We start from the raw sequence: 24,678 nt of genomic DNA, 5'->3' as shown, positions 1-24,678 counted from the left end.
TATTTTAAAACTTTCAAATGAGAAGAAGTCTCTTGCTGTGGCCTTCAATTCAACATCTAGGTACTAGCATTTCGATGACGTTTTAAATATGGATATAATAAAGAGTTATCGATCTCTCACTAAAGTTATTTTCATTTATGTGTCGACTAGGCAGCTGCAGGTATATTCCATTTAACTCGAAATAAAAGACACAACAGAACATGGCACATCAGTTTTATTTTTTGGATGTTTTACTGTCGATAGATGTAAATAACCAACTAGCACTTACACTGTAAACTATGACAAACGCAGTAATATTCCAATATCACCTGTATATGGTATTTATGTCTCCCAGCTTATTCGGTAGGTAAAAGCATGCTCTGAGTACTATCGATTTTTAAATCAGTGCAGGCTACTGACAAATAAGATGATGTTAAACGGCTTTCAACATCTTTTTTAAGGTCAGCATTTTGCAAATTCTTTAATGACTTTTCAAATAAAATCTAATGCCGGGTCGTTTTTTGACTGACATGTTTCATATCAATTTTTAGACCATTGCTTTACAAAAAAAAATATACTTCAGATTGCTCCCTTTACCTAATCAATACCTAGAACTCACGGTGGAAGTATGTAGCAGATCAACAGGAAATGCGTACTCTTCCGAGGCACACCCCAACCCACCTCTGGTGTTTCCAAGGGTCCGTGTTTTTATTTTGTATTGTGTACAGGATATTTGGATGTTTTACCGACAATAGACGATAAGGGCCAACTTACAACTAAATTGTATGACAAATGAGATGACTTCAGCTTTTTCAATTGTCAACTTTCCTTATTTATGTAGTAACATTCCACTATCACCTGCATATGGTGTCATTTCTCCAAACTTATTCAATACTCAAAAGCATACTCTGAGTACGATCAATTTTTAAAACGAGACAGGCTACTGACAATTGAATTGATACTAGTGTTACAGGGATTTCAACGACCTCGTTTAAAGTCAGCATTTCGTAAATTCTATGGTCGTTATAATGACTTTGTTAGCAAACACAGCCTATCATTGGGTCGTATTTGACTGACATATTTAATAGCAAAGTTTAATTAAGGTCGATTCAATGACCTTGTTTGAAATAAAATCTGTCGTCAGACCGAATGTTGACTGACGTTTTACTTAGAAATTATTGGGCCATTATTTTTATACTCAATTGTCTACGGACTTCTTTTTTACGGTGGGTGTAAAAAGGTTGACAGGGGATGCTTACTTCTCAATGGCACCAGATCCCACCTCTAATGTTTCAGGGGTTCTTGTTTGCTCTGTTCTCAATTGGATGTTTGAGTATATTCCATACTCAAGCATGACGGTTCAATAAATAAGATAGGTCGAGTAACAAATAATTATTTTAAACAGTTTGAAATAGTCGGTGATATGATAGATCAGTGTAATTTTTTCTAGTATTTTTTATAAATGAAATTTAAGTTATCTATTGTGTTGCGTTTGGCTTATAGTACGTCTGGGGATTATGTGCTAGTGAGGTTGTTGATAATGAAGTGAACATCTTCGACGTCTGTGTCCATGCCTTGTTGGTCATAAGAGAAGACAAATAAAAAATTAATTTCTATTAAGAAGAAACTGCAATTAATGCGGTTGTCAGGGATGGCCAGTTTAAACCCTTTTACGAAGTTTTTTAATGACAATTTCACAACGACTCTTTTCAGTCTTTTGGTATCCATTTGATATGGCAGTATGTGGACAGTATTTCATAATTTTCATTACAAGTTTTTGCGGACAGACACAAACCGACAAACAAACGGACGGACGGACAACCCGCTCACTATACACACAGTATAGTGTATAGCAGAGAGTATCTAGGGTACTAGTAAGCTAGCTTTTCTGGTGATGTAGTATAGAGTCTCTCTCTATTTCAGGCAAGTTAAACTACATCCTGTGAAAAATCTTATTAGCACTTTTATCATCGTTCACTTGTGATCTTCGATTGAATATTGACAATGAAGCTCAAGACTTCAACGTATGTATATATATATAATGAGCCATTAAAAAATTCTAACTTCTTCAAAATGTTACTAATTCCAATATTCAATCATTTTTATGCCCCTGTTATGTACAGAGGATTCGGGGGCTTATAGTCTTTGCTCTGTCTGTCCTTCTGTACGTCCGTCCATTACGCTTTGGGGTACCCATCTCTTACCCACAACTCCTCTTTAACCACTACATAAAATTTAATGACACTTTCACAAAATCTTTGTTACATAGTGCCATTGTGCACCTCCTATTTTTTTTCTTGATCGGACACATATTTCGGGTTTCCAATAGCACAACATAGAACACTGGCTTCTTTCTATAATATTGAGGGGAACCAATCTCTTATCCGCAACTCCTTTACCACTGAATAAAATTTAATGAGACTTTCACAGAATCTTTGTTACATAGTGCACCTCCTATTTCACTTTTTGATCGGACACATATATTTTGGGTCTCCCATAGCAAAACGTGGACTTTTTCCATTATAAACATATGGGAGACAGGGGGTATCATTTTGTAAGCTCGGTGCTCACAGTATCTCTATTTTTAAGACTATTCCTACTTTTTTTGATGGCATGCTTACAGCTTTTCTTTGCTTTGAATATGATGTCAAGTTTGTCTTTGAATCAGCATATATCTCTTCCTATCATATACTAGTTCCATTGATTGAACAGCACGCTACAAAAAAATCTACAGAGGTGGTTTGAAAAACCGGGTAGCAGCATTTACGACTTGGTAAGTGACCGTGGCTTTCACTAAAGAAAAGGAGATAATATTCAGTGGTTGTAAATATAATTAAAGACATAGGCACAAATTAAATTCAAACTTCCATGCACACCTGCAAATCAAGAGGTTTTTGTTTCACATCTGATGTAAATACATGTAATTCGTTTGTTCCACACACACAATTGTAGTATGTCAAGACTCCACTAAAAATAAATACCAAACTTATACAGGTGACAAAGGATGACAAATGGATGAGAGTGTTTGTCATTATTGGTAATTAACAATAAAAGCCACAAATGTACATTTTACTGTGTTTTATTAACATGGATAACAGCATAATATAACAAGAACATTTGGACAAACTGTCAGTGAGGAAGCAACAGCTGTTTGAGAAAGATCAATTTTTTGGGGGGGGGGGTGTATTTTCTAGCTAATTGATTTACACATTTCTACGATAATAACTAATATTATTTTTCTAATATATGTGATTTTGAGGGATTGAAAGATTCTGTTAATAAAACAGCTGTCACTTCATCATGAATGATAATAAGATGGAACAATGAAAGATCAAAACAAAAAAGCAACTTCAAAGACACAGCAATAGTTATACAGTATAGAGGAATAATTCAAATATACATAGTATATGTAAAAAAGTCCCTGGCATTTTGTCATTCCAGGGTTAAATTAAAAATCTGAATGGCTTTTTACATAAATGCATGCATGTTTATCATGAAACATGCCAAAGATTTAAAGTATGACAAATTTACATTTTCTGTTACATCTAGTAGATTGTCAATAGATCAATACACTCTCTTATACAGTAAATGGAAATGGTCAATTTGCCAACTTCAATTTGATGTAGTACACCTGTTGGATTTTACTTTCATTATTTAGAAGATCCTAGTATTTGGTACATCTATTACAATGTACTAGTAATACTAATCACTTGCACTCAGTCTTTCAACGAGGTTAACAGGCATATGAAATTCTTTTCTTTTTTTGTTCTTTTTTAAATTACTCACTTGTCTTGGTCTATTCCATCATGTTCTTTAGACATTAAACAAAGAATTTACAATTCTCAGTCATTTAAACAAGTATAATGCATATTCAATAAAGGGAAGTAACTCCCTGCTTAATAACTCGTAATGATAACAATTTCCTTAGAAAAGATGGAAATTAAAAAGAAAATCAAGTAAACTTAGTCTACCATACAGGAGAATATTTTGAAGATGAAATACATTGTAAGAGTTATCTATCTTACATTACACTCATAAACATATGTCTCAACAACAAAAAAATGCACATCAAAGTATTATACAAATATAGTCACAGTGACAAAATAATTCAGGAGACAAATTTAAGAAGTTTGAGGCCTAAGGCATAACAAAATCTTGAAAGAAGAAATGTATTAATGTATTAATGCAAACACAATTTTAGGAGGAATTGAGTACAAGAGAACATATATAAATTTCAGTGTTTTATAACTACACATTATTGAGTGTTTGTCCGCTTGTCTGTCTGTCACACTCAGGAATCTTCCTGGACATACTGGACCACGTAAGTTTCTCCATCCCCAAACTCCCCTGTCATTGTCTGGATTATCTGGAAAGTAAAAACTACATTAAATTCAGGATAAAAACTTCAGCTGTTTTAGTCAATGCCTTACCTCAGTATCAGAGTGCCCTAGAAGCATTCTTAAGTGTAAAATAGCTCAAATTATATAACTGATACTACTGAAGAAATTATCTTTCTGTCTCAATGCCAAAGCTTATAGATACAAGTTGCTGCTTTAGATTTATCTTGAGATCATTTTGACCTTTTATGTAAAATACTTGACACAAGTGTTAATAATTTTTCAGAATTCTTCTCTCAGAAAGAAGTTAAACAAAAAAATTATTATCCTCTCAGGCTATTGCACAAGAAAGTTAAAGACAGCAAATCATGTTTCAAACATCATCAATGTAAAGTTAGTTTTTATTTATCTAACAAATAAACTAGTCTGAGGAACTTGTGAGTCATGCCAAGGAAGAACTCATTTTAATACACAATGTAAAATACATGTCGTATAAGAACACTTATATTAAACAATTTTGAACTTACTTAGCTTTTTTTAAATTGAACCTACCATGTGATAACAACATCATCGTAACGCCATGACAAATATATATATATATATATATATATATATATATATATATATATATATATATATATATCATACATGTGATAAGTCAAAGACCACAAAACTGTACAGGAGTCATAAAAAAACTGGAATCTGGGTGAAAAAACTGTACACTGCCTATCAAAAAACGGTACAAAAAACGGTATAAAATATCGCTTAAATTCTTATGATAAGGCACCTTATTTCTAAACCAACAAATACATATTGTTGCAAATGTCTTATTTTAAAAGTTGTAATGGAGATTTGAATGCTTTAAAATTTCATATATTGTGTTTTATAATCACAATGTTCTTATGAATCTATTATAAATTAAGCTTGTTAAGATGATAGTTTGTTTGCCAGCTTTATATAGTATTAATGTGAGAGTCAATGTCTCCAATTTACATTTTGTTCATATTACTGATATATACAGCAGCAAACACAATCATACATGAATTTCAGCACATAAAAGCTAAAACTATATCCTTTATTTCAGCGTAATCATGGTAATAAACATCGTATATTTTACACCTACGAAGATCTGGGTCAGATTCATGTATATTAGGTCTTGTATATCAACTTTAGAAGTTAGCTTGATTTTTTTTCAATCAAGTTACAAAACATTAACAGTTAGAATTAAGTACCTCTTTAAAAATAAAGCTACCTAAAAGGGTATCTTGATACAGATTTATAGCAAGATAATTATCCCAATTGGCAATTGACACCTTCACACACAATGGTTTGTGTACACTACACAATTATCGGAAGGTCAAGTGTCAAACACAGGTGACGTTTTCCAGTGTCTCACGAGCGAGAATGAGAGGAAAATGGCGGCATTTAGCGAGAAATTCAAAATACTGTACAAATTTTCATATTCCGTGAATTTTGGTGTCCCGCCTGTACACAATGAATGGGCTCGAAAAACTGTACATTTTGCGTACAGCCGGTACATATCACATGTATGATATATATATATATATATATATATATATATATATATATATATATATATATATATATATATATATATATATATATCCTACAGTATTCTTACTGTATATAGTAAACATTCTTGAATAGAAGATGATAAGTTAAAAGTAAAATACTTCTTCAACCCATGAGGCTCATAAATAAGGCCACCACTTATGCCTAGTTTCTGTGGTGTTATGCAAATGAGTCATCAACACTAGTCCTTCACAGACTAACCCCAGCACAAGTCAGTACCCATTTCAGCCGAGTGGACTGAAATAATGCAGAAAAAGTGCCTTATCTAAGGACAAGCACAAAACATAAAGTGCCCACTGTATGATTTGAACCAGCAACTCTTCAGCTGCTTGCCAAACACCTATGACCACTGAGTCATGTGCTCAACCATAGAACAAGAAAAGCATCAAAATTTGTAAACAAGCTTTATGGACTTTGTTTGACATGCTTAGAACTTCCCCTTGTCTCTGAAGCTCACCTGTTTGACACCTTGACTGTTTACCTCACCTGTTGGACATGCTAACAGGTTCTCCTTAGCTGTATAGCTCACCTATTGGACATGCTAACAAGTTCCCCTTAGCTGTATAGCTCACCTGTTGTTCACTGCCATCAACTTCTGTTATAATGATGTTCTGTGCCAGTCCATCCGTCTGACTTATATCTGTAGGCTGATCTTGACTTAGGACATTCTGAATGACCCCAGTTGTCTGGTTGCTGCTAGGAATTAGCAGGTCTTTACTGTCTACTCCCTGAACAGCTGCTGTTGTGATGACAGAATTAGCAGGAGAGGGCTCGGTACTTACATCACCTGGCACCTGCTAAAAAAGTAAATTTTAAAGTGCATTTCAATTAATTCCACACAGTCTTTACAAAAACCCAGTCAGCACTTCTTTAATACCATACTTCCACTTGATGTTAATCAAACCAATATGAAAAAAATTACTGTTATCAAATGTGTATCTGTCTCTAAGTAAATAAATCTCCTAAGTTATTTTGTAGAAGGCAAGTGTCCATTTCAACCAGAGACTACATCAGATTAGCCATTCTTTTATTAAATATCTTATCTGTCTTGTTTATAAAATTGAAATTAGAAATCTTTAATATATCTTTAGAAGTTGGTACCTGAAATAAGGAAAATGGCTATGACATGGAAGTGACAAAAGCACAAGCTGCCTGAACTACTTGTTAACAAACAACAAAATACACAATTTTTGACAGATAACACTAGTTGAGTACTTCAATGAATGGTCACATCTACATGAAGGACTAAGAGTTCAAATTATGGTTGTGCCTTAGTATGGTTGGTCCTGATCTTAAAGTTTTACCACATGCACATTAACAATGTGTTGTCTTAATTGTACATGCTGGATTTTAGCTGCATGGGCCTCATTCTGCACAGTCTATACAAGATTACTACATATACACAAACAAGTCTAGTCTTACATATACATGCTGGACATTAGCTGCCTGTCCCCACAGTATTTAATACTACAAGTACACTTACAAATCTTATTTGACCTGGATGTAATTGACCTTAGCTGCCTGGGTCCCTAGTATTTAATACCACATGTACACTAACAAGTCTAGCTTACCTGTATATGCTGGACATTAGCTGCCTGGGCCCCACCCTGCTCAGCACTAGTGATCATCTCTACCAGGGTAAGGAGACTGCTGGCAATGGAGTTCTGATTAGTGTCTTCTGTTGCATCAATCACCATCTCTCCATTTTCCTCAGACACCTGTGGAGTAGACTTAGACCTTAAAAGAAGTTCTTGCTTTCAATAAACATAATTACCAGTGCCCAGTGGTGTCACATTCAGTAAGAAATTCCTTGCAGTTTGCACAAGAAGATTTTTGTACTTGTAATTACAATCTAATTAAAATTAGATGTTCCGAATCCGCTACCGCTTCTCAAACATCTAACAACATCCCATTAGGGGTCAAGTCAGAGCGACCTTTCGATTACGAATAAACATAAAAATTTTGGCCAATCAGATTCAACCTTCTGTATACGATTCTAAAATTAGTTCGACGGCTACATCTTAACATTATTGATGCTCAGTAGACTGTCTTACGTTGAATTAAAGTAATTTTGTTATAAACTGAACGTATAGTCCGCCAATCTGGCATTCTTACCTAAATAATGCAAACGAAAATGTACAAACTAATGTATACGTCTATATATCAGGCACGTCACATTCATATTTAGCACGGTCTTTACCAAGCATATTTTGTTTACTACGAAACCTCTTGGGCGTTTAGGTTTGGCAGTAAAAAAAGAAACGCATCCGAACTATAAGCCAAGATTTCAGAGACGGCGATTTTATTGGGTAATCGAAAGGTCGCTCTGACGTGACCCCGAATGGGATGTTGTTAGATGTTTGAGAAGCGGTAGCGGATTCGGAACATCTAATTTTAATTAGATTGTTGTAATTATTTCCTTCCTGAGAGTTTTTCACCATCAAGTTTGAGTACAGCTTCATATTACTATTACATGTATGAAATTTACGTTTTATTTCATCATGGTATGAAACTGGAACCCTTTTTATTTCTCCATGATCATACATATCTCACAAAGAGATCTTGGGCTCAAGTTAAGTTTAAAAATTTATTTTTCACCCCACTCCTTTTTTTTTGATATCTACAATGATTAAAAACCACTACACACAAGAAAAAACAATGACCCTGATAAATCAGTAAGACCCACCTTCTGTGTGGCCGCCTCAGTCTCCTCTTTGGTGTCCAGTCCCAGATGATCGTGATCCAGTCCCGATACCTCCTCCTCAATGATATTCTGGCTCTCCATGCTGAGTTCCTCTATTCCCTCTGTCTTACGACTTTTCACCATCTCCATGTGATCGTGATTTAAGGCTGAGAAATCGCCACTCACGTCCATCTGCAGCCCTCCCTCAGCTTCGTCTTCTGCTCGGAGTCGCTCCATCATTTCCCGTTTGAGGCGAAGTTTGCGTTTGTACTTTGGCTCATCCTCTGAATGGACACACATGTGAACCTCCAAGTTCTGCTGTCTCAGAAATCCTTTAAATAAACAATACAAAGGCTTTACCGGTATATCTGTTATTTCATAATACATGAATAAAATTTATTTGTATTTAAAATATTAGACTATCTACTATAATTTAACATAAGATTTGAAATGTGTTCCTTTTTTGAATCAAAGATCTATAAAAGCAATTCCAAAATTTCTTCTAAAAAAGACGAATTTAGCACAAACCTATGTGGCAGTCATAAAATTTTGTAAATAATCTTGTAACAATTGAACATTACTGTGTAGGACAAAAAGATCTGGAAAATAGTTTTAATCTGATACAGAACCAAATGAAATTGAAGTGTATCTAATTAAATCTGATATTCAGATGTGTGAAATTTATCTCTCTCCCTTTAAAATTCCAGCCTCATTCTACCCTCAAAAGTTTGAGTGATCATATTTCTGACTTTCATCACATGATGTTAGTCTATCAATCTAATATTACGTTTTACTCTGAATGATTGCTGTGCTGCTGAGAGGCAAAATTCATCACTGTTCAGTAAGTTGATTCATTGTTTGCTTTTCTTAAATTAATCAAGTAGAAAATTGTGTTTAATGTAGAGTAATTAGTTCATGTACATGTAGCTGCAACTGACTTCAAATACTATTCCTTAACTTTGGCACATTTTGAATTTAATTCAACATAGCATGTTCAGATATAATAAAATAACATGCAGTTGAACTTCGATATCTTGAACACTTATATCTTAAATACAATGTATATGTTGAAGTAAATTTGAAACCCCTATCAATTACTCTTTAAGTATTTAACCCTTGATATCTCAAATATTTGGATATTTCAAAGTTTATCTTGGTCCCATCAAGTTTGAGATAATGAGGTTTGACTGTAGTCATTGTTTAAAGTACATATTAATTTCAGCCTATATGCATAAAAAATTTAGTATACATGTACCGGTATATGAGTTATATATAAATTAAAAATCAGTTTAAAACTTATAAATCTATTTTAGTTTTTCAAAAAAATATAGTAGTGGATCAATTTAGAACTGGTAATAATGTGTTTTCTTTATAATGCTATAAACAGTATGCCATATCACACTACATACTGTTATTCCTGACTATACATGCATTTACCCTGTTGAATGTGTTTTAATTAGGCTACACACTTTTTAATTTAAATAGAAGTGTATTTTTATGCCCCCGGATCGAAAGATCCCGGGGGTATATTGTTTTTGTCCTGTCTGTCTGTTTGTCTGTTTATCTGTTTGTCTGTTTGTCTGTCTGTCTGTCTGTTGTCAACTTTAACCTTGCCCATAACTTTTGATTGGTTGGAGCTATGACTTTCATATTTCACATGTGTATTTCTTGTGACAAGACCTTTCTTTGGGTACCATCATATTTGACCTTTTGACCTGGAGTTTGACCTACTTTTGCAAAATTTCATGAGACTTTAACCTTGGCCATAACTTCTGAACAGTTGGTGCCTGGGGTTTCAAACTTCACATGTGTATTCTTTGTGACAAGGCCTTCCTTTGGATACCAACAACTTTGACCTTTTGACCTTGACCTTGGAGTTTGACCTACTTTTGAAAAACTTTAACCTTGGCCATAACTTTTGACCAGTTGGTGCCTAGGGTTTCAAACTTCACATGTGTATTCCTTGTGACAAGACCTTCCTCTGGATATAAACCACTTTGACCCTTTGACCTTGACCTAAGAGTTTGACCTACTTTTGAAAAACTTTAACCTTGGCCATAACTTTTGAATGGTTGGAGCTAGGGCTTTCATACTTCACATATGTAATCCTTGCAACAAGACCTTCCTTTGGATATCAACCACCACTTTGACCTTTTGACCTTGACCTAGGAGTTTGACCTACTTTTGAAAAACTTTAACCTTGGCCATAACTTTTGAATGGTTGATGCTAGGGCTTTCATACTTCACATACGTAATTCTTGTGACAAGACCTTCCTTTGGGTACCAATCACTTTGACCCTTTGACCTTGACCTAGGAGTTTTACCTACTTTTGAAAAACTTTAACCATGGCCATAACTTTTAAATGGTTGGTGCTAGGGCTTTCATACTTCACATATGTAATCCTTGTGACAAGATCTTCCTTTGGATACCAACCACTTTGACCTTGACCTTGACATTTGACTTTTATTTAAAAAACTTTAACCTTCGCCATAACTTCTGAACAGTTGTATCTAGGTCTTTCAAATTTCACTGGTGTATTCCTTGAGACAAGACCTTTCTTTGGGTATCAACATTTCTTATCTTTTGGCCTGGATTTTGACTTGCATTTGAAGAAACTTTAACCTTCGCCATAAGATACCATACGGGGGCATCAGTGTTTCACAAACACATCTTGTTACATATATTTTTACACTAAAGTAATTTCTATTTTTTCATGTATGCCAACCAGAATGGAAGAAATGCATTATTTCTGAACTACACTAAACTGTGTTTTGTTACTAACAATGGACTTTGATGTTAATAACAATGGACTTTGAAGTTAATAACAATGGACTTTGATGTTAATAACAAGGGACTTTGATGTTAATAACAAGGGACTTTCATGTACCTTTGAAGTTAAATGTGTTACTAACAATGGACTTTGATGTTAATAACAATGGACTTTGATGTTAATAACAATGGACTTTGATGTTAATAACAAAAGACTTTGATGTTAATAACAAGGGACTTTGATGTTAATAACAAAAGACTTTGATGTTAATAACAAGGGACTTTGATGTTAATAACAATGGACTTTGATGTTAATAACAAGGGACTTTGATGTACCTTTGAAGTTAAGTGTGTTACTAACAATGGACTTTGATGTTAATAACAATGGACTTTGATGTTAATAACAATGGACTTTGATGTTAATAACAATGGACTTTGATGTTAATAACAATGGATTTTGATGTTAATAACAAGGGACTTTGATGTACCTTTGTAGCAGATAGGGCAGCTGAACGGCATGCCGTTTTTGTGGATGAGCTTGTGACGTTTTAAGGTCTTGCTCTCTTTGAATGCCTTATCACACTCGTCACACTCGAACGGTTTTTCTCCAGTATGTGTTCGCTGATGTGCGATCAAATGAGCATTCTGTGTGAAGGCACGTCCACATTCCTGACAGCTAAAATATAATACACAGTGATGCTGATTTCTAAATTTACACACTCAGTTACAGTTCAAGCACCTTGTAGAGAGAATAAACCACTTCAGTAACAGTTTACACTCTCATCGATATCAAATGAAACAAATAAACTAGGGCTGTCACGAGTACCCGAAATAACCGAGAACCGCGGTCCATGTTGTTCGGTTCGGTTCCGGTTCCATTTTTCTGGATTTCGGTTTGGGCCTGGTTTATATATTAGAGTCTGTTCAATACAAAAAAATGGCGTCGAAATCAAAGGAATGATGACAATAACAGTGAAAAATAAACATCACAACTGAAATCTACTTCATTCCATGACAAAACACTTGTCACGGGAGCATTAGATAATTATCAAAACGAGCAGGAATGGTCAGGTTGTGGCTAATAGTAGGCCAAGTCACCGATGTCTAGATGTTCGCATGGTTAAGACTTGTTTTTCAATGAAAATTTAATGTAACAAATAAAGAATTTTCAAGTTCAATTCATGAAATTAAGGTTTAAAATAGATGTAAATACCCGACCCGAAAAACCCGAAACCGAACTGAAAATTTACAGAACCGACCTGACCCGAAAAATTTTGGAACCGTGACAGCCCTAAAATAAACCAGAAAATTCTGACAAGACTGTAGCTCTACTGGTTTGTACTATATCAAACAGAAAAGCAGCACCTGGACTTGAATCTTAGTAATGGAAAGAATTTCACAGAAATTTCTATTGTATTTACCATGGGTCCATGGCAACTCTGATCGTCAAAATCAAATTTGATACATGTATATAGAATTATGTATCTAAATATAGTCTACTTGTGTATCAAGTCTTATTTACATGTAAATAAGACCAAAACTGTAGACGGAGTAGTGTTTTGAAAGAATTTCTTTAATTTTAGTAAACATCGCAACACTGTTTCTGATATATGTATACAGGGGTATGTCTTTGTGGTAAAAAGACAAAGACATACCCCTGTATACATATATCAGAAACAGTGTTGCGATGTTTACTAAAATTAAAGAAATTCTTTCAAAACACTACTCCGTCTACAGTTTTGGTCTTATTTACATGTAAATAAGACTTGATACACAAGTAGACTATATTTCAATACATAATTCTATATACATGTATCAAATTTGATTTTGACGATCAGAGTTGCCATGGACCCATGGTAAATACAAATAGAAATTTCTGTGAAATTCTTTCCATTACTAATTCAACATTAATAAATGTACTTGTAATACATGTATTGTAAATATGGTTTATATTTGCATTTGTAAATGGCATAGTAACTGTTTATTGTATATACTTCAATACACAAAATAAAAGGATACTCGCTTAATAACTAAAGGATAGGCATAAGTTACCACAAGGACATCCCAGGGTATACAGAATTATAGTATAGTCTACTTGTATACCAAGTCTTATTGAAATCAGACCAAAACTGTAGGAGGAGTAGCGTTTGATAAATTTTTTGATAAATTGTTTACAGACAGACACCTTACTTATACATTAACTCTTTCCCACTCACAAGCGCCTCTCGACGCCTAGCCAGGATTTCCGCACAAGCGTCTCTCGACGCCCATCCATGATTACCGCAATAGCGTCTCTCGACGCCTATACAGAATTTCCGCACAAGCGCCTTTTGACGTCTTGTTATTTTAAGACTATGTGAAAACGAGACTATGACGTCGACAACTTTGGGGCAGGTATCAAATTGAAGCGTTATTATTGGCCTACAAAAATAAAGTATGTGCACTGTCATCAATTCACGTGTACCTATAAATAAAGATGGTTTTTACCTTGTAGGGTAGGAAAAACGAAAGTTGTTTATTCAAAATGGCGGATTACGAACAATGTACGGTGAGATTATTTCTATTCACGCGACGATTTAGATAAACTTTTATGGGTTTTAGGATGCTGAATCGAATACATATATTCATAAAGAATTCATTTGTGCAGAAAAAAATAATTCGGAACATTATAATTGACCAGAAAACCTTCGACATTTCATGGCGTGCGAGTTGATTAGCGTGTGAAAGTCACATGGCCAGTATTCCGTAGCCGATTTTTGTGTGAAAACAACTGCAACAAAAGATTTCTTGGGTGATATGTTTTATCCAAACATTATTACAAAGTATGTGCATCACTAGAATAAAAGTGCACGGCGAATAAATGCACAGAAGGGAAAGGAAAACCGTGTCTGGTATAAAATCACTGAAGCAGAAAAGAAGGCTTACTTGGCCAAAAAAAGAAATTAAAAAGATTATCTCTGTGTGTAAACTTTGCAGTGTGCATCTATGCAAAAAGTGGATCTTTTCACATACCAAAATAGACATTGAAACCTTTTTAATGACTGTAAGATGATTAAATTCTAAATATTTTGTCATGAAAAATGTGTGTATATACACTTACTCTTGACATTTACCAAACTTTTTCATAGTTTGAAAATAATGGATTGGCTTTAAATTATCATCATTGTAAAGATGAGATTGTGCTGAAAATAAAAATACTTGGTTTTATATATTTTACCCAATAATTTGAGAGTATTAAGAATAAATATAAAGCACTGTGATTTTTTTCTTTATTTCTGAAAATGCCTGAGTAAATGGGGTTATCACTGATGCTACACTGCTGTGGAGATAAGGCTGCAGCAGTGGCTTGCTACGGGAGTATACAGTAAGGCCTTATCTTAAAAGCTCTGAGTGGGAAAGAGTTAAGCTCTGATCTCTGACCAGTAGAGCTAAAAAACAAAACATACACACAGTAATACTCTCACAGGGCCCCTCTCACAGAGAGATCCATGACATTACTTCATCTACAGTCAATATTACAGATGATCTTATTTTTACCTACCTGTATGGCCTTTCTCCACTGTGTGTTCTGTGATGTTTCTCCAGGTGGGGCTTAGTGCGGAAACTCTTATTACACACTGTGCACTGGTACGGCTTCTCACCTAAAAGTACAAAAATCCAGTTTTTTGACAACACTCAAATTTACACACTTTTCAGCAAGTTTCTCATCCGAAAACAAAATAAATGGTGAATGAAAATAACATAATGAAAATATGACATAGAGAATATACATGTACAGTGGCGCCTCGTTTATCCGGACGCCTCTGTCCCCAACGAAATCGTCCGGATAAATGAATCGTCTGGATAATTGAATCACATCTCAAAAAGCATTCTCTAAGCATGTACATTGTACATATATGCACATTCTTGTTTCAAATGTGACAGCAAAGAAAAAAACTTTTAAATTATATTTTGGTTTATTGTTTTAAAAGCAGTAATTGACTAAAGAAAAAAATATATTAAAATGTAATTTACACAATAAAAAAAATGGATGGGCAGTTTTATGCTGAGACCTCCTATTTTAATTCGCCTTCTCTTTGGCCTGTGACTTCATGGGCTGAGCAAATTTTGATCTACAGTTGTTTTATTTAGCCATATATTATAATTATTGAAGCTCGTATGATATGACAGAACTGTTCAGCATCATCATTAAAAATGTTCCCCCCCCCCCCCAAAAAGTGATTATGAAATATGAAAACAGTACACATGAATTGCAGGGGTTAGTACATTAGTGTTCGGGGGATTCTGTGTTGTGAAACACTTTCCTCAAATGTCATGTTTATATTGTACCTTTGTAAGTACGCTTGTGTTTGGGGAGTTGATTCTGTGTTGTTAGACACTCTCCATAAATGTCATATTTACATGTATATTGTACCTTTGTTAGTATTTTTATGTTTGGGAAGCTAATTCTGTGATGTAAAACAGTTTCCACAAATGTCACATTTGTACTGTACCTGTGTGAGTACATTTTTGTGTTTGGGAAGCTTATTCTGTGCAGTAAAGCACGTACTTCCTACCAATTTCACATTTATCTTACCTGTGTGAGTACGTTTGTGTTTGGGGAGCTGATTCTGTGTCGTAAAACACTTTCCACAAATGTCACATTTATACGGACGTTCTCCAGTATGGGTCCGCATGTGGATCTAAAAACAAACAGACAAACAATCTATAGAAACCTTAACAAACAGACAAACGTGAGAAACCAATAAAGATAACCGGCTTTTCTACAAATCTAAATTTCAAACGACACAGGAAGCCCTCTTTTTAAATGATAAATATATATTATTTATACTAGGGATGTCAATTTTATTCGGACAGCTTAGTCGAATAGTCGGAGGCTTTAGTCGAACGATAGTCGAATATTCGTTGAAATTAAAATTAATTTTTCATGCCATTTTCACTATTTGTCTATTATAGACTAGTTGTAAAATATTTAACCTATGATATTACCATTATACAGCCAATTTCTGAATCGTAAACATTTACATAGTACAATAAATACTGTATATCTACATTTATCCAATGTATTTGATTTCAAAATTAATATAATATTCACCTCACATTTTATCTAAATGCAGGATATCAAACGCTCGCATTTATCCTTTCTTTTCATAATGATAGTACATGTACCTGTAAATTGTAGCCATTTTCTACGTGTCGTGTCAGTGACCTATGACTGGTAAACAATTAAAGCGTGCCTCTTATAAAAACAGTGAGAGCTTGCGATAAATTTTAATTATGACATTTTGTGCAAACAATCAATACAATCTTAAAATGACTGCATGATATTAATATACAAAAGAAACACCATTTAATTACGCTCATAACTGTCCCCCAATTTACATGTATTTACAATTTTGTAACAGCTGTTTAATTATTCTTTATGAACAGTTGCATTACGTCAGATGTTATGGAATTTCAGGTGAAACTTTACAAATTTGAATCTACAAAACCAAACAATTCTTGAACGTCCTCGCCATTTACAACAATAAGTGGTAGACAATCCTTGATAATAATGTTTGTGAAAGCAACATTTTTTCTTTCCGGCTCTGCTTTTTTAGCATTTTTTGTGGATAACTTACTTTAGAAAAGTTTCACTTGAAGACTGTGTTTACTACACGTATGTTTGACGGATTCGGCATATGATATGTATCATATTTGATGTTCCACTGCAGATTACAAGTTCAGTTTCACATAACCTTGATAACGTGCTTTTAACTATTTTTCCATCCTGACATCTTTTAAAGAGTACAACTGTAGATTTTGGAGGCATATTTGCCGAACATAAATCGACATACAAGTAATTTCCTTTGAACAGTTAAACCATACCCTGAGTTTTACTTACAAGAACATTGATCTGTAAATAAATGAAATGGGCGAATCCAAGTTTATTACCTTGAATTTAAAATTACTTTTTGGTAACACATTTTTAATGAATAACCGACTAAAGAAATTTTAGTCGATAGTCGGTATGATCGAACGATAGTCGAGTACTCGAATATTCGTTGACATCCCTAATTTATACCTATTCATAGCATTATTCATTTTACACAGTATCACGTCATATCTCTGACATACTTGTAAGTCATCTTTGCGGCGGAAGTTTTTGGGACATGCACTACATTGGTAAGGCCTCTCCCCACTGTGGATGGATGCATGGGAAATCAAATTGTGCTTGTAAAGGAACTCCTTCCCTGAAACAAAAAAAATCATTATTCAATGACATGTAACAGAAAAAGGATTGATCATGCCTCATAGGAAAATTACTACTTAAATTGAACAAGGATCCAATATATGTAAGAAGACAGTTTTTGAGAAGATACCTCATTGTTCTACAGGGCTTACAATAATTTTGAAGTGAAGAGGTGAATTTTCCATTTGAAGACTGAGGATGTTTTAGAATTATTTTGCCAATAATGAAATTTGTAGCAGCGAATTCCTCTCATTGAAAACAGTGATAAATCGCCTCTTGTCACCCCTTATTGAAAGCCCTATTTCTATGATAAACTTCTGAGTAAATAAATAGTATTCTTTGAAGAATGATGTAGGTCTGATTAAATTCTATCTTTATATATTAGTATGTGAAAATCAGGTCCATTATAGACTTTTCTTTATGTGTCTTTTTTGTACTTAAAAATTGAATAACTATATCAACACATGCTACTATTTTCTTAAATGTCTTTTGTGGCATATCGGATATTAGTGAGATCTTAAAATTAGGTCTACACAGTTAAGTGATCAAGTATGAAAACAATGCAACGGTATGGGGTTTGGGGTATCATAAGAGTAGATCATCTATTAAAGGATAATTATAAATATTTGTAAATTTTTAAAAGACATTAACTTATCAAATTAACATCATATAGCTATCTCAACATAAGAAGAATCTGAATGCTGTGAGGTCTGACTCACCACAGACATCACATTTGGGCAGTGTCTCTCCATTGTGGTACTTCATGTGAGCTAAGACATGCGTCTTTTTTCTGAAATGCTTCCCACAATCCTCACACTTGTACGGCCTGTTCTCTGCACTGTTGTTCATGTTATAGATCTTTGGGGGTACAGCCTCAACATCACCTTTCTGCAATGTTACCCCCAGGGCCCTCTCAACATCTGCCTTTTGCTGCTGGTTTGCTTCCAGTATACGTTCAATAATGATTGTTTCATTGTTGTTTGATTGCTAGAATTGAGATCATTAATATTCATTACTTTCAACTTTTTTTGTGTGTATCCCTTACATTTTTTCAGTAGATATATTGAAAAATTGAGGACTTGCAAATGGCAATTTATTCTCAGAGAAGTAAGGTTTAAATTTTGGATGTGACCTTGAAATCAATTATAATTTTATCTCTTCGTGACATTTCCAGGATTTTTTTTTTCAAAAATAAAAAGACACATGGTGCTTAATGTTAAGATTTTCAAATCAACTGTGTACATAGAGTAAAAATTGAACTATGCTCTAGTTTGTGACCTTGAAATTCTCATTTGATTTGAACATATATTTCACTGTAATAAATATATACAATCAGATTGGGCAAAAGTTTCTTACAATTTAATTTGCCCTCTCCCTACATGGCATGTCAACAAAAATTTAATTTGCCCTCTCCCTACATGGAATGTCAACATGTGTCACACAATTGTATGGAATTAATTTGATAAACTCACAATATGATATATATACTGCTAAAATACAATAATATTACACAAGAAAAATCATTTAAATCTACCAGAATGTTGAATATATGAATGTAAAATTACAGAAAAAAGATATTCATTTTCAGCAACACTAAGTAGTGAAGTCCTTTTCCCCTCCAAGTAAAGTATGGGTGTAAACAATATGGACTTGATCAAATCTGAAAAATCTTATCAAAAAAAAATAATGTCCTAGCCTCAATATAATTAGGACATGAGAAAAAATAATGATCTGTGCCTTCTGCCTTTCCACAAAAGCATAATGGACTACATATAATGTTACATCAAGATCTTGAAATATTTAGTGCACAATTATGTTTAAGTCTAGTCTGCATTCTGTAGTTTAATTATAATGCCTTTTTCCAAAACTGAAATAAGGTGGAGTTACTGTTACTTTTTGTGAAATTTTACTTTTAAAAACAGGGAGTGAGCTTGAAATTTTGAAATCTGTTACTGTGCTTGACTTGTAACAAAAATATTTATGAATATTTCATTTGTGTGAAAGTTTGACTCCATCCACCTACATAGACATTTCACAGTTAACAGACTTTGTAAATCACATTATACATGTATTTTAAATCCCACAAATTAAAATGATTCTGATGGTTTTTGATAACTTCATATTCCCCTCATTCATATGTACCTGTGGTAATGCCTGAATCTTCTGATTTGTCATTGTCATTGTGTTTCCAACAACTACTACTTTTCTTCCCATCTGATCTTGAAGGGCTATGACAGAGCCTTGTTGTGTATGATTGGGCTGTTGTGTTATCTGCTGAATAACAGCTGTCTGTTCCTGAGATTCTGTTTCAGTTTGCTTGGACTCCACTTCTATCACCTTCTGACATTTCTGGCAATGTGTAGGTTCTGGGGTCTCCCCATTAATCGCTTTCTGACATATTTCACACTGCTTTGGGACCTCTGTTTAACATTATATTTTTTTATGAGATTAAGAGTAAGGAAAAAGTTCCTCATCATCTCAATACATTAAAACCTTTTCTTTCTATCTACATAATCTTCTATTACTTTCTAAACACCTCAGTCTGATTTTATTGTATACTTATGAAACAATTACAACTTCAAATGAAAACTTATTTTTATATTACTTTTTTCAATGAATAAATCTCTACCTTCAGTGATGATCGTCCATCCATTGATTTGAAAGAATGCGTAGATAGCTATTTCCTGTTCTGGTGTGACCCTCAATGACAATAGGCGGTTCTCTCCTCCAGGGGTGGCTGTTAGCTCTAGCGTTGCCATCCCTTCTCATCTGAATACCCTATAAGCATATCATTTAGTGTAATGGTTCTTTTGTAAATTTCAATGTTTCAACTAAGAGCAAGCTATTTTTTCTGTCAAGTGATGGATGGAATACCTGTACACCATTTTTTTTTAGAAGTTCTTCAGGGGCTGACAAATCCCATTGCCTGACGCCCAGGGCTAGTGAATTTTAGGGGTGGGCAGGTGGTATTTTATTAACCACTTGCCCCTGGGCATGTGACTTTAAAAAAAAATAAAATCAATATTTAAGTCATAGATATATAATTTAATTTTGTTTGTATTCTAGCCTCTGATTGGTAAATATCCAAAAAGGAACACAAATTATTTCTGTATAATCTAGTTTGGTATGGGGACACCCCCCCCCCCCCCCCCCTGACAACCAGCTAAATCATCTCCTCTCATTTCCAGTCCTCGGGATTCATGGAAAATTCCATATTTAATAAATGTACCTTTAACTTCAAACAATAATTCGATCTTACCACATGTAAACAAACAACAAGGCTGCTAGGCCTATGTATCAGTTTTTACCTCCCCTCGCTTCCCATCACTTCCTTACTTCTGTTACTACGGTTGTATTATTGATCGGCAAATTTGAACTAATAAAAAGCAACGAAATTTTACACCCATAGTTATTTAATGATTTTAAAATTAAATTATAAGGAATGACTCTAATTCTTGGCCAAATTATTCGAGTATAACCTGGTTTGGATCAGTTTACACTGTTTTATAATCCGCTTAGCTGAGCACAGGGCTTGCAATGATCAACTTAGTATTTTTCTCCCTATTTTTGAAATATATATAAATACAGTATTAGTTTATGGTGGGGCAGGCAAAAATTCAGGTAGGGTAAGTGAATTTTGACCATGCACTTGCCCTAGCTTGGACAAGTGCCTAAAAATCTATTTGTCAGCCCCTGAGTTCTTACTCTGTGTTTGTAGTTGCATTATCTTTTTTTAAGTGTTAAAAACCACGCAAATTTTAAATACACAAAATACTCCACATTTAAAATGTTTTAGAACCATAACTGAGTGAGTCTGCTGCTCAATCTTAGTAGCATTGCCGGAAGGATAGGTGGCGCTGCGCGACGTGAAAGTTGTGATTTCGCGGGAAAGTGTCCCAACGCATACTACCCTTGAATTACGGCTTTCGACTTGTTCCCTGTAGATTCTGCTGATTTCTTTGGTTGGTAATTTTAGAGTAGTGACCTTTACCTTTATGTAATGACAAAAAACCGGGGAAAATCTCACAATAGTATTGTAATTATCGTCGTTGAAAATCTTGGATTTGCATTTTTACAATCTTAACAATTTATTACAGTGCATCAACACATTTGAGTTAATCAACAAATACCTCTAAATATAATTGGCACCCTTTTTAATGTCATTATTGGCCGTAATATATTGAAAACACTGTGAAATATTCAGGTACCCTCAAACCGGAAGTGACCTGTTTAGGGAAATTTGAACTGTAAACAACGTGATGACAAGCACGAGTACTGACTCGAAGTCAGTCTACGAGGTACATATTTCTTTTAAATTCTAAAGAAGATTTTGTATACATATATTGCAAACTTGAAGAGTCAAAATTAGAATTTTTAAAGCTATGTATGGCGTATCTGAACTAAAAAAAAAGTACTTGTACGAGATTAAGTGTAGATATAAATATTATTTATATGTAATCATTCTGAAATAATTGTATATGCCCCCTGACGGCCCTTGATTGGTGAATAAACATATAAATAATGTTAAAATAAAAATTTTCATCGATTTTTAACTCGAATATCCTTACATTTTATAGTTAAATGTCTGTTATTAAATGTAGAGTCGGTAGTGAAATAAATCGGTTATTGTGTTAAATTCTTGATATCTGTTGAAAAGCGGTATTGATTTAAATTTACATAACAGAAAAGTTCTGTCTTTATACAATTTAATAAAATACATATTAAGATTTTTTTAATTTTATTTACCTGAACTTATAAAAAATATGCAACACATGTCTTTATTATTAAATAAATAAATTTAATAAAAATGTTTGAATGTTATGCATTTATAAATATACTGTTCCCCTTTGTATGTTATGCTTTTACCATTCAAGAAGAATGGATTTTTTAAAACCAATTTTGATGGTGATGGTTCTTCAGTATGATTTTTTTCCTACTTTGTTAATTTGAATTCAAGTTGAAAATCCTGTTTCATACCCTGACCAGAAATATTTGTACTAGTAATATTAATAGTGTGACCTGTTCTCAATGTTACAATCACTGAAAATTGAAAGAATATTTATAGATGACTTGTAAATAATAGATATTGAAATTCCATCCATTTATCATTCATAAAAACAAGTTACATGTATAATTATTGATGTCAGTAGTAAATGAAATTTATGCAAATTGAATACAGTGTATATTGTACACAAATTAGTAATATAAATACAATATAATATGCATGAATTTCATTTACTTCCCACATCAATAATTATAACTTTTTTTAATGAATGAAATATGGATGGCATCTCAATATTTTACTTATATATAAAGTAACTTCGTTGTAATACAAGTTTCCTTTCAATTTTCATTGATTGTCACATTGAAAACGGGTCACATTTCTCATTTTCAAAGGACATTCTGTATATTAATTAATATTTGGTAAGTGGTTACTGCCTTATTTTATAAGAAGGAATGTATAAAAACACATTAATGAAAAAAAAATTGCCAGAAATCAAATATCTTTCAAGTTTCAAAGCTGGGACAACTTTCTTTGATAAACGGGAAAAATGCTTCTTTTACTGCTGAGGGGGTTACCCCTAAGAATGTGTCTAACAAATACCCATTATAGAATATTTTATTATTTTTTTTTAAGAAAAGCAATGTTTTATCATTAAACTACAAAATACAATTGCAGAAAACTCTACAAGGATATTTTTAGATTTTGGTCTGGCATTGCTAATCTTAGACAGCTAGTAACTTCCTACTTTAAACACATTTCTTTAGACTTCCTCCGCCCCCCAAAATTAGAATTTCTTGAAAAAATTCTTTATCTTTCTTGCAAAACATTCCAGTTTAATGAAAATGAAAGTAGAAATTTGTTTGGACACTAAAGCCAAAAGGTGGATATTCAATACCTTAGAAGCGGGAAAACATGCATCACACGCAGCCACCATTTTGAATCGTCAATAAATTATAAATTGTCTATGCTTTGCTTCAAATCTCAAGAAATCTGTTTTAAATCAATCTTTTAGTTATGAAATCGGCCCAACTTCGACAGATTCTCTCGGAATACCTTTTTGGAGTGTATCCGAAGGTCTTCTAGAAGTTCGAGATGCCCTTCTTCTCGACTTGGCGTCCCTTCTAGAACGGAAAGAGCCGAGGTAATCCGTGATAAGGGGTGCTTAATACGCTTTACAGTATGGACTAACTGACAGTGAAGCGTCTGAGTGATCAAGATAATTTTCATTGGGGCTTCATAGGGGTTTTCTTTAAATTGTCAAATTGGATAATGAAAAATAAAAAATGGTATTCTTTACAAATAAATATAATTACTTCACAAAAATACACACAAAAATGTATAAGAATAAATTATTTCGTAAATTCCAGATAAATTAATATATCTTGCGCGGATCGGGGAAAAAGGGGGGGGGGGTGTCCACACCAACTCAATGTCGGATTTGGAAATATTTTGACACCCCCCCCCAAAAAAAAATGAAAAATAAAAAACACGAAAAGGAACTAAATTGCCTACATTTTCCTAATATTTTACGGGGGTCTGTGTTTCCTAGAAGGGAGGGAGGTTAATTCAAGGTCATTTTTTGATCAGTATTTAAAATTTAAGTACTGAAAATATTGGTTCTGGACCCCCTCCCCCACCACCACACTCTAGATCCTCGCATTTATATAAATGCTTGATGAATTTAGTAGTGATGGGTTCCAAAGTGGGTCAGTATAATCCATGTTTAGTAGAAATAATAAGAATACGCTCAAATTAATCCGGCAAGATTATGGAGCGATCAAAAAATATGATTTTATTAATAATTAGATTAGAATAACTTTAATCTACAATTTTACATTTCGTATGATTATCCAGAAAAAAAAAAATAAGACAGATAAAGACAATCTACTTAATCCCAAGTTCTTTCATTTTACTTCACCCAGTTCTTAACTTTATAAAAATACAAATAAAAACAAGTATAAACAACAAATAAAGAATACTCATTCTCAGTACATATTTGTCCATGTATGTGAATAACCAGCAATTAATTTTATACTAGGTACCAAATTGGGAGCTTGGAGATTTACAAAAACTAATACA

The 24,678-nt window shown here is 33.6% G+C and overlaps 2 protein-coding genes across 4 annotated transcripts in view; one reads left to right on the top strand and one right to left on the bottom strand.

Moving 5' to 3' along the window:
• LOC133186784 (GTPase HRas) overlaps positions 1–24,678 on the top strand; it is a 66,561-nt gene that overhangs the window by 24,468 nt on the left and 17,415 nt on the right. The gene's annotated exons all lie outside the window — the stretch shown is intronic.
• On the bottom strand, positions 3,043–23,768 carry LOC133186772 (zinc finger protein 260-like). Of its 3 annotated transcripts, none has more exons than XM_061322076.1 (12): positions 23,653–23,768; positions 20,224–20,372; positions 19,737–20,014; positions 18,314–18,581; positions 17,480–17,595; positions 15,939–16,044; positions 14,904–15,003; positions 11,851–12,038; positions 8,596–8,924; positions 7,481–7,627; positions 6,482–6,706; positions 3,043–4,345 (listed from the first exon to the last, which is right to left on the bottom strand). In XM_061322076.1, exons 2-12 carry the CDS (start codon positions 20,351–20,353, stop codon positions 4,271–4,273), a joined length of 1,962 nt encoding a protein of 653 aa, XP_061178060.1. In that variant the 5' UTR covers positions 20,354–20,372; positions 23,653–23,768; the 3' UTR covers positions 3,043–4,270. The 3 variants fall into 3 exon arrangements, with proteins under 3 accessions (XP_061178060.1, XP_061178062.1, XP_061178061.1); XM_061322078.1 differs by having other exon boundaries at positions 6,482–6,703; XM_061322077.1 differs by lacking the exon at positions 23,653–23,768 and adding an exon at positions 23,495–23,615.

Source organism: Saccostrea echinata, unplaced genomic scaffold, assembly GCF_033153115.1.
Source record: "Saccostrea echinata isolate AGI-Se365-2 ecotype Australia unplaced genomic scaffold, CSIRO_AGI_Sech_v1 ptg000014l, whole genome shotgun sequence".
NCBI lineage: Eukaryota > Metazoa > Mollusca > Bivalvia > Ostreida > Ostreidae > Saccostrea > Saccostrea echinata.
The sequence above is the reverse complement of the archived record's forward strand: the minus strand, read 5'-3'. Positions and strand labels throughout refer to the sequence as shown.

What these genes read in the sequence shown, in the direction of transcription:
- LOC133186772 (XM_061322076.1), bottom strand. Translation starts at nt 20,353, where the DNA reads ATGGCAACGCTAGAGCTAACAGCCACCCCTGGAGGAGAGAACCGCCTA. An exon ending in AGTGGAGAAAGGCCATACAG is followed by an intron (nt 12,039 to 14,903) that starts GTAGGTAAAAAT and finishes ATTATATTTTAG; the next exon opens with CTGTCAGGAATGTGGACGTG. An exon ending in CTGCCCTATCTGCTACAAAG is followed by an intron (nt 8,925 to 11,850) that starts GTACATCAAAGT and finishes GTTTATTTAAAG; the next exon opens with GATTTCTGAGACAGCAGAAC.